This window comes from Peromyscus leucopus, chromosome 4, assembly GCF_004664715.2.
Source record: "Peromyscus leucopus breed LL Stock chromosome 4, UCI_PerLeu_2.1, whole genome shotgun sequence".
Taxonomy (NCBI): Eukaryota; Metazoa; Chordata; class Mammalia; order Rodentia; family Cricetidae; genus Peromyscus; species Peromyscus leucopus.
This window is the reverse complement of record NC_051066.1, coordinates 108,429,735-108,440,874: the sequence shown is the minus strand read 5'-3', so window position 1 is coordinate 108,440,874 and position 11,140 is coordinate 108,429,735. Positions and strand designations below refer to the sequence as shown.

The following is an 11,140-nucleotide window of genomic DNA, read 5'->3' as shown; positions in this document are numbered from 1 at the left end:
GCAGAGTTTCTTAAAAGAGCTGTATCCTCTTTTTTTTTTCTTCTTTCTTTTCAGCTTTCTCAGGCCCTAGGAATATTCAAGCCTCATGTTGGTATGCCAAAATGTTGTTCAGCTCTGTATGACCCCATGTTGGAATGCCAAAATATTGTTGGTTGTTTTTACTTTTTTACTCTTTTTGGCTCTTTCGAGGGGCCCACCAACCAGTTCCCAAATAAATCACACGTGCAGGCTTATCCCGTCTACCTTCTGCCTCTGGGCTTTCACCTTTCTCTTACTTCTGTAAATCTTACTTTCATTGTTACTCCATGGCTGGCTGGGTGGCTGTCCCCTGGCATCCTCCTCTCCTTGTTCTCTTGCTTCTTCTTCTCCTCCCAGATTTCTCCTCCTATTTATTCTCTCTGCCTGCCAGCCCTGCCTATCCTTTCTCCTGCCTTGCTATTGGCCGTTCAGCTCTTTATGTGACCAATCAAGTGTTTTAGACAGGTAAAGTAACACAGCTTCACAGAGTTAAACAAATGCAACATAAAAGAATGCAACACATGTTTGCACCATTAAACAAATGTTCCACAGCATAAACAAATGTAACACATCTTAAAATAATATTACACAAGATCTCATATGAATTTACCAAATTATTTTTCTTAATGAATTTACATTCATTTGAACTAAAATTTGACAGCCCCCCACCCCCTTCTCATTTTAGGCATGGGGGAGGCAAGGTCTCATGTAGCTCAAGCTGGCTGCAAACTTTTCATGTAGCTAGGGATGACCTCTACTCCTAATCCTCTTTGGACAGTAGTGGTGCACTCTTTTAATCCCAGCATTCGGGAGGCAGAGGCCGGCAGATCTCTGAGGTCAACTTGGTCTTCAGAGCAAATTCCAGGACAGCCAGGGCTACACAGAACAAACAAACAAAAAAGACTTCAGTCCCAAGTCCAGTTTGCATTCTCATTTTTATACTCTAGAACCATAGGAAGAGGTGAGCAGGCAAGCAAGCAGGACTTCTTCCAGAAGCATGCGTAGCAATGAGCATGCTTTTCAAATGCATACATTACAGTTGACAGGTGTATGCTTTTGTAGTGAGGTTGCTAAGGGCAACAACTGCCTTGGAGCTGGGAGTTTTCAATTGTCTCGGCCCTTGTCCAGGTCATTCTGTTCTAGGTAGCAAGATGAAGTTATGTTTGACAACACCCAGTCCAAGCAGTGCTTTCATAAAACCAACAGATACTCAATAAACCAGTATCTAATAATTGCTCTTTTCTACTTCATTACCAACTTTTGTCACCACACCTAGCTTAAATTTGAATTCTTCACCTGGAATTTGAAGAATGGTTACTGGGAAGAGTCCATAGATATATTCTACAAGTTTAGCCAGGCATCAGATAAAAATGTACATAATTCATTTATAACTTTTCTAAATGTTAAAGAGATCCCTTGAAAATGTAAATTGAATCATTTCAAAGACATGTTGTAGAAGGGTCCTAAGTGTGAGGCTAGCCTATGCTATGTAGCTCCAGGGTAGCCTAACCTACACAGTGAGACCTTGTATTGAAAGCAGAGGGGTCTCTTTTAATGTTTCCTTGTACTTACAAAGGACAGACACAGTCCTCATGATCCACCCTGCTTCTCTCTGCAGTCTCACCTGCGTCATCCCCCATGGTTTATCACGTTCCAGCCATGTCAACCTTTGGGTTCCATCACAAGCTACTGAACTGCACCTCTCAGCATGCCTCTGTCTCTCTTCCCTCTCCTCCACCGCTCCCCGTGTGTGTGTGTGTGTGTGTGTGTGTGTGTGTGTGTGTGTGTGTGTGTGTTGCTGGGGATGGAACCTAGAGACTTGTGTGTGTTTGGCAAGCACTCTCCCACTGATCTGCACCCCCAGCCCTAATGCCATTTTAACCAGTCTATTCTCAACCTCCTGTGCTCTTTCTTCCACTCGTGAAACAGCTAGCGTCTCTGGCAAAACGCTACCTCCTTAGACAGGCCTTCTCCAAATAGAGCATAGCTATTTTTAAGTGCTTGTTTGCAACTAATTCATGGGCACTGCAGGTACATTGCCAATGGAGTTTATGTGCCATTTAAAGTATCTTCAGGGGGCTGGGGTGTGGATCAGTGGCAGAGCTTGTGCTTAGTTTGCATGAGGTCCTGATATCAGTGCCCAGCATTTAAAAAAAAAAAAAGTCTTTAAAAAGATTACTCTGTGGCTAGGCATTAAAAACATATATATATACATATATATATATATGTATATATATTATGTAAGCCCCTTCGCACTGAGACAGAGCAATAAAAAACGCACATTTGTTGTTTGCAAAGCAGTTCCATGGGTGGGAAAGAACATATTCTACGGTTTGCAAAGGAAAAAAGTTTTTTTTTTTTTTTTGTATTTTGTTTTTCGAGACAGGGTTTCTCTGTGTTGTTTTGGTGCCTGTCCAGGATCTTGCTCTGTAGACCAAGCTGGACTCAAACTCACAAGAGATCTGCCTGGCTCTGCCTCCTGAATGCTAGGATTAAAGGCATAAGCCACCACCACCCGGCAGAAATAAAATTTTAAGAAGCCCAAGAAAAGAAAATCCTCACAAATGTATGTAACTATAACATGGGGGTTTATTTTTGTTTCTTGTGCGGGAGACCTAACCCAAGGTCCTAACCACACACACAGTGACACTAACCTACAAGCCCCACCCACGTTATATTTTGATATGTGAGGGAATAATTCAGGCTGCCTAGATGGCTCAGCAGGTAAAGGCACTTACCACCAACCCTGGCAACCTGAGTTCGATCGTGTGATCCACATAGTGGAGGAACGAACCACCTCTTGAAAGATTTCCTCTGGGGCTGGAGAGATGGCTCAGAGATTAAGAGCACTGGCTGCTCTTCCAGAGGTCCTGAGTTCAATTCCCAGCAACCACATGGTAGCTCACAACCTTCTGTAATGAGATCTGGTGCCCTCATCTGGCCTGCAGGGATACATGCATGTAGAACACTGTATATGTAATAAATAAATCTTTAAAAAAAAAAAAGATTTCCTCTGACCTCCATACACCAGCTTGCATGCACCACATAGAAATAAATGTTAATAAAGCAAGAAAGTGCCCGCATCAAAACTTCAAATGGATGGCAGGGACTTGAAAGAAATTCCAGAGACAACGGAGTAGTATTCTTTATTAAATTATTCTTATTTTACGTATATGAGTATTTGTCTGCAAGTATATCTGTATATCTCGTGCATGCCTGGTGCTCTTGGAGTCCAGAGGAGGGTGTGAGATTCCCTAGAAGTGCAGTTACAGAGGTTTGTAAACTGCCATGTGGGTGCCGGGAACTGAACTCAAATTCTTTGCAAGAGCAGCCAGCCCTGCTCTTAACCACTGAGCCACCCCTCCAGCCCTAGCCTGGTACTCTTGAGTTGCTGCACCAATGGTCTTAACAAAGCAGAGTGTAATCCATTAAAAACAGCAGTAGCAGCAACTGAGGGAGAAACTCGGAATGTAAGAATGTAAGCAAATAGTGCAACCGTCTCTCTGTCTCTCTTGTGATGCTGTGGATCGTGCTAGGCCCTATATACATCAGGTAAGCACCCACCCACTATAGAACCCCAGCTCCCATGGTTTTCTTTAGATGTTCCCACAAGAGTAATATATGATTTAAAAGGGGGGCTGAAAGTATAATAGAGCTTTTTAATCATTACAAAATTGAAATTTTAGGTAATAGAGCAGTGTATGCTAGTTTTCCTCTTTTGCTCCGTGTAAAATGACGGTACATCATATAAACTGACATAAATCGTGGGCCAGACTGATGGCTCAGTAGTAGTTAAGAGCACTGTGTGCTCTTCTACCGGACCCGGGTTGGACTCCCAGAACCCACAAGGCAACTCCTGTAACTCCTGTTCCAGGGGAATCCAATGCTGTCTTCTGGTCTCCAAGGGCACCAGGCAAGCACACAGTGCACAAATATGCATGCAGGCAAACATCCATACACGAAATAAATTTTTAAAAAATCAACTTGTCCCAGCACTCGGGAGGCAGGGCCAGGCGGATCTCTGTGAGAACGAGGCCAGCCTGGTCTACAGAGCAAGTTCCAGGACAGCCAAAGTTACACAAATAAACACTGTCTCAAAACAAACAAACAAACAAACGGAAAAGAAAAAATTCAAACTGTCAGCCTGGTCTACCTAGCAAGCTTAGTACAGCAAGGGAACATAGCGAGACCCTATCTCAAAAAAGCGGGTAAAGGGGTTGGGGATTTAGCTCAGTGGTAGAGCGCTTGCCTAGCAAGCGCAAAGCCCTGGGTTTGGTCCTCAGCTCTGAAAAAAAAAAAAAGGGAGGGGGAGATAAAAATCACACTGAACATACCTTAAATCCAATAAAACCAGATACTTCTAATAGACATGCCAGAGGGAGTAAATAGAGTAGGGAAAATTGGCAATTGGAGTCAGAATAGTCCAGACTTGATTCCTTGAGTAGGATAAATAAGTCCATATCTCATCATACCTCAACATATGGGGGGGGGGGCAGAAGCCGAGAAATTCTACAAACAAAGATAAGATATTTAAAGCAACTAAAGAGTTAAGGGGGAAAAAAAAAGAGTTAAGCTTGGTGGCCCAGCCCCGTAGTCCCAGCTACTCCAGAGGCTGTGGCATTGGATGTGAGGTCAAGGCCGGAATGGACAACAGAGTGAGTTTGAGACTAGCCTCTTAGCAGACTGGGGTTGTAGCTCAATGATAAGAGTTCTTACAAAATTTTCTGGCTAGATCTGTGAGACAGGAAAAGCAAAAACAAAGAAGATGAACTAAAGAGAAATGCTGCAAACAAGGGAAAGATAAATACACAAGATATGTGACTAACATTATCATATGTAAAATATTTCTTTTTTCCCTCTTTGCGTCAGTCTTGGTAGATGATCCAAGCCAACTTTAAATTCCAGGCCCTCCCACCTCAGTCTTCCCAGGTGCTGGGATTACAGTTGTAAACCACTCTGATCAGCTAAAACATTCCTTTTAAGTTTTTGAAATTTTATAAACCTTATTTTAAAAAAACCTTGCAAATAAAAACAACACACACCAAAAATCTGTATACTCAGTGAACTCAGAAAGCATTCGAAATAGAAGCTGTGGTTTCACATTAACATTTTACACTTTCAGTATCAAATATATTTTATCCATCACCAAAAACAAAACAAAAAAAAATATTAGAAGTAGAAACCAATTAGCTTTATATTCGTTTGTAGCTGTTCATTATCTTCATTGTTTTCCTCAACCTTGTAATCAACAGGAGAAGGAAATTTCAGTAGAGCAAAATGCAGCAGCCCAGAAACACCTGAAAGTCGCTCCACCTGTTGTATAGCTGACTTTCACGAATGGGTACAGGTACAGATTTTAAAGTGAGGTTAATGGTGCTTAGCGTCTGGCTCAAAGAGATTTGTCTAGGCCCTGGGTTCATCCCCCAGCCTAGATGGGGTCCAGGCTGGGTTCATCTCCAACCTAAAATTAAGATGAGAACACTAATAACGCAGGAATATAAGGGAAACAGGCATAACAGGAAACTATTAGGTGGCACCTATGGATTATGTATCTTGAGAGACAGTAATACTTTGGGGTTCTTTGCAGAAGTGTTCACAGTAAGAAGTATTCTTTAATCTTTAGGGAGGAAAGTTCAGAGCGACGCACACAGGGAAGTGATACGAAATTGAGGTTGTTGAGATATGGTGGCCTCTTAATTACTCGATGTTTTGGAGCGAATTTCGCCTACGCAGTAGTAAAAGGAAAGCGTTCTGTAGTGCTTGAAGCAGGTAGATGCTTCGGCTTCAGGAGGGCCGCCGCACACGGTGTGCATGTGACTCATTTCCGTGGCGCGGAAACGTCTTAGAAACCAGACAGCAGCCACCCTTCAGCTACAAAGCGGGGCCTTGACGACAGCCTACGCTGATCCCATGATGCCCTACGCCTCCCACGCTCGCACGCCGCGACCCCGCCCCTCGGTACGCAGCGGGGCGGGCCTTGCGCGGAACACGGATACGATTGGTCCTGAAGGGGAGGTGGGTGGGGCGTCGCGGTGACGTCACGACCCTCGCGCACGGGAAGAGCGCGCGCCTAGGACGCGGCCGCATTAAACGGTTGCGGGCGCAGCGGGCTGCCGGTCGTTCCCTCTAGGTCCTCGCTGCGACTTCTGCATCGCGAACCGAGAGACCTTAGCGGCTAGACCTCGCTCCCGTCACAGTCTCTAGCATCTTCTAGTCGTCGCGACTCCGCCACGATGTTCGAGGCTCGTCTGGTCCAGGGCTCCATCCTGAAGAAGGTATTGGAGGCTCTGAAAGACCTCATCAATGAGGCCTGCTGGGACATCAGCTCGGGCGGCGTGAACCTGCAGAGCATGGACTCGTCGCACGTCTCCTTGGTGCAGCTCACTCTGCGTTCGGAAGGCTTCGACACATACCGCTGCGACCGCAACCTGGCCATGGGCGTGAACCTCACCAGGTGAGCGGGTGGCGGGAACTGGGCCCTAGCCCTCCCGCTTCGGGTCTTGGCGGGGCTCCGGCCCCGCGTTCTCATTGGCTGACGTGGTCATCCGCGCCTTCTGATTGGTCTGCGAGGCCGGGGGCGGAACCCCGCGAAGCGCGCGGTTCTGAAAAGCCCGCGCTGGCGGCCGCGCGAACCCGCTGTTTCCGCGCCAAAGCCACAAAACGGGTGTCGGCGGGAAAATGTCTGCTGAGTTCTGCTCATTAAGTGCCAGCAGCCTTTTTATTTTTAGTGGCACAACCTGGTCCTGGCTAACCTGAGCCGCCCATTAAACGTGTTCTAGTGAAAATGTGGTACTGTCCACTTGGACAATGGGCCTTTTCTGATTTGGATTCTAGAATCTCACTACGTAGCACTTGTGGGAAAATTTACCAGTCTTAGCTTTTAACTTTGCTACAGCTACGTGGATTAGTGTCACCTGTATACGCTTTAAAAGATTTATGAAAAGACCAGAGGTGATGGACACACTTCAGTATACTGGAAGCCAAGGACACCCTGCTCAAAAAATGTTTCCTTGCATATTGCCTTTTAGTGGATTTTACGAAGCCGGTTTTTTGGTTTTGTTTGGTTTGGGTTTTTTGAGAGAAGGTTTCTCTGTAAAACAGTCCTGGCTTTCCTGGAACTCTGTAGACCAAGCTGGCTTTGAACTCAGAGATCCGCCTGCCTCTGCCTCCATGGTGGGATTAAAGGTGTTGGCCACCATCGCCCAGCTACAGAGCCATTTTTTTTTTAAGGTTCACATATTCCTGATTTACTTCACCCCCTGAGAGTATTTGGGGTACTCTTAGCCTCTAACAGTTCCTCCATCAGGGTGGGTGTGAAATGGTAACATCTTGTAATTGCCTTTAAAAATATAGTTGTTGAGCACATGTGTTGATAAGCCCTCTGTCTTGTTTTCTAGCATGTCCAAAATACTAAAATGTGCTGGTAATGAAGACATCATTACATTAAGAGCTGAAGATAATGCTGATACCTTAGCGCTAGTATTTGAAGCACCAAGTAAGTTACACCTTTAAAACTCAGTTGTTACAGAAAGCAAAGTATGATGTTCTGTTTCTCAAAACTAAGAATATTAACAGAATTGTGGTTGTGAATTTTACACCATAGATATGAACGTGTGCTTCAGTAACATTTGCTTTCTTTTGTTAGATCAAGAGAAAGTTTCAGATTATGAAATGAAGTTAATGGACTTAGACGTTGAACAACTTGGGATCCCTGTGAGTATCTTGCTTTGGTTTTTCAAGCCAGGGTTTCTCTGTGTAGCCATGGCTGTCCTGGAACTCACTCTGTAGATCAAGCTGGCCTTGAACTCAACAGAGATCTGGCTGCCTCTGCCTCCCTAGTGCTGAGAGGGTTATCTTAGTTTTTGATGGTGCATTTTACCAAGTTGTGATACCAGCTAGTGCACGTTCCAAAGTGGGGTTGTGGTACTGAATGAATGACACGATTTCACTAAGCTGTGAGAGTCTAAAATTGAGATGTAAAGAAACCAGAAGTTTTGTGTTCTGAGTTCTGGTTAGATGCTCAAGAGAAAGTAAAGCACTCTTCACGCTTCTCTTTACTGACCTTTAACTTTGGGATTTACAGGAACAGGAGTACAGCTGTGTAGTAAAGATGCCTTCTGGTGAATTTGCACGCATATGCCGAGACCTTAGCCATATTGGAGATGCTGTTGTAATATCCTGTGCAAAGGACGGGGTGAAGTTTTCTGCAAGTGGAGAGCTTGGGAATGGAAACATTAAGTTGTCACAAACAAGTAATGTTGATAAAGAGGAGGAAGCTGTAAGTAGTAAGAGCTGTTGCCCAGCTAATGTCTGAAAGCTTAACTATTGAGCTAGCCCTCCAGCCCTAGCTTTTGAGATGGAGTCAGAGTAGATCAGGCTGTCTTTGAACTCAGATGCCTCCATATGCCACATATGCTTTCACTGGTGAGATTGGAAAGCTAGGTATCCAACCTAAAAATGACTGACAAATAAGTGAGGATTAGCAAGTGAACAGAAGAAAGTGGTTGGGGGTTGTAAAAGTGTTGATCGTGTAGATCTTCTCATAGCTTTATGTGTTGGGAGGTTCACTTGCTAGCCCATTTAATGGTACAAAAGCAGACTGAGCAAAGTTGAATGGCAACTTAGACTGAGTCACAGGCAACAGGGCTTAATATAGAGTACTCACAGGAACAAAGGAAATAGACTTCATGCAACTTTTTTTTATAATTATACTAAGTTTTTTAAAAAATTTTGCCATCTAGCCTAAGCATCAAACTCTCTAAATTGCAGACAAGTCTGAACTAAATAGGATTTTTTTTAGTGTTAAATATAGTGAAACTTGTGGTGCTTATCACAAAGTATTTAATACAATTTCTTTGCCTTCTTCATGAATTTAAAATAAATGTATAACTAAGGATTAGAACATAGATACATATACAACCCATAGGATTGGTTCTTTAATCTGTCTGCTGAATTATCTCTACTTCCCTGTCATCCTCAGATCTCAAGACACTTAATTCATAAGTATTTTTGTGTGAAGTATAAGCGTTACTACAACAAGGAAAATGAAGGAATTTTTCATATTCACATGCTCCTTATTTCATTAGTTTGAATTGGGAGTTGAATAAAATTGATGGTGATACAGTGAAAAGTGGTCAACAGGTCCCTTAGCTTGCATTCAACCTGTTGGGTTTTTAATTCATTTTTAGACATGGTTGTGTGTCAGTGTGAGCCCATGAGGTCAGAAAAGGGTGTCAGATACCTTGGGACTGAAGTTACTAGAGTTGGTTATGAGCTGCTGGCTGTGGATGCTGGGAACCAAATTTGGGTCTTCTGGGAAAGCATTGAGTATTAACTGCTGAGCCAGCTTTCCAGCCTTGGGTACTTTTGGGGGTCGGAATTGAGTGTTTGACATTGAACCCAGGACTTTACTCATACTAGTCAAGTGCTTTACTGGTTAGCTGCCATTCCACTTCTTTTTCCTCGCTATATATATTTTTTGGAAGAGATTAGTGTTTGTAATCTGGATAACAGCCAACTCCTTTGTCTTGGTTGTTTGGGGTATGGTTCTATGGAAGAGACAAGATAAATACATTGCTTTTCCTTAGTCAGTCTTCAAAGTTTTCATAAAACCCTTCAAAGTGATAACTAAAGGTTTTTGTTTTGTACTGTATATTATGGACTAATTTAGTATAAGTATCTTGATGTTGTCTATAATGAGCCTGTTTTCTCCTCTAGGTAACCATAGAGATGAATGAGCCAGTTCAGCTAACTTTTGCACTGAGGTACCTGAACTTTTTCACAAAAGCCACTCCACTGTCTCCTACAGTAACACTCAGTATGTCTGCAGATGTACCCCTTGGTAAGATATCAAGTTTGAATATTATTTTGTAGTGTGGTATTTATAGTACTCCTTGGTAACTAATTTTTCCTGTCTTTCAGTTGTAGAGTATAAAATTTCTGACATGGGACACTTAAAGTATTATTTGGCTCCCAAGATTGAAGATGAAGAAGGATCTTAAGCATTGCTAGAATCTGAGAAAACGAAGTCTTTGAGAACATCTTCTGAGATGCCAGCGTGTTTCGAAGTCTCTTCTGTCACCGACTTTGTACCTGAGTACATATGTAGATATCTTCTGTAAATAACCTACTTTCTCCTCTCTATTCTCCATCATTTGTCTAAAGAATAAACTCCAAAGTAAAAACGTTCTTTTAACATAAATATTTCTGCTTTAGAAAGACTGGTGATTTTTATAAAGGATTTTGGCACTAAATGCAGTTTCAAGAAATGTTTTTCAATTTAAATAAAGTTAACTGAATTTCAAAAGTCAAGCAGTGTCTTTGAACCATGTCTACTGGACTCCGAGTGAAAGTTACCCTTTTATGTAAATGGTTTTTTGTTCTCTTCCATTTTAAAGCAGCCTAGAGTTAATACATCATGGAGATAACAAAAAATGTTTAGCTTTAGTCTGTGTGATTAGGTTATACAAAAATTTTTCTAGCATGAGTAGTCTTGTTTGGGACATAGTTTTTAAAATACTTCCAGCACAGAGGCAAGGGGCAGGTGGATCTCTTCCTAAGCCAGCCAGGACTACATAGACACCACCCCCTCCATCTCAAAGGCCTAATTTAAACCTTATGGATACTTGATCCAAGCAAGGGTTAAAAAGGCCTTGTGGGTTTCAAGAAAAGTCATGACATGCTACATACTAAAGAATACTTGAATGCTTTATCTCCACTGTGTGTGTGTGTGTGTGTGTGTGTGTGTACACGCTCATGTGGCGTGCAGAGGACACTTCTAGGAATTCGTACACCCACTATGATGTGGCTTCCCAGGGATTGAATGCAGTTCTTAAGGCTTGCAGACAAGCACCTTCACTCACTAAGCATTGCTCGTCCCAAATGACCCCACCATCCCTTTTCAGTTTTTATGTGTGAGTGTATTTTGCAGGTATGTGGGTATGCATGTAGAAAGCCTGGGTTGATGTAGGGAGTCATTTTTTGTTTCTGCCTTGTTGAGGCAGGGTCTCAAACCCAGGGCTAGTAGAGCAAGTCCTATCTGCCTCCAGGCTGAATTTACGAGTGGACCACACTTTTGAGGGTTTTTAAATACTAAGCTATCTCCACAGTCCCCAAATTAGTT

The 11,140-nt window shown here is 43.0% G+C and overlaps 1 protein-coding gene across 1 annotated transcript; it reads left to right on the top strand.

The window, feature by feature from the left end:
• Positions 1-6,065: 6,065 nt before the first annotated feature.
• Positions 6,066-10,219, top strand: Pcna (proliferating cell nuclear antigen). Its single transcript, XM_028878623.2, has 6 exons — positions 6,066-6,472; positions 7,416-7,513; positions 7,664-7,731; positions 8,102-8,296; positions 9,736-9,859; positions 9,940-10,219. The coding sequence occupies exons 1-6, from the start codon at positions 6,252-6,254 to the stop codon at positions 10,017-10,019; spliced, it is 786 nt and encodes a 261-aa protein (XP_028734456.1). The 5' UTR covers positions 6,066-6,251; the 3' UTR covers positions 10,020-10,219.
• Positions 10,220-11,140: the final 921 nt, after the last annotated feature.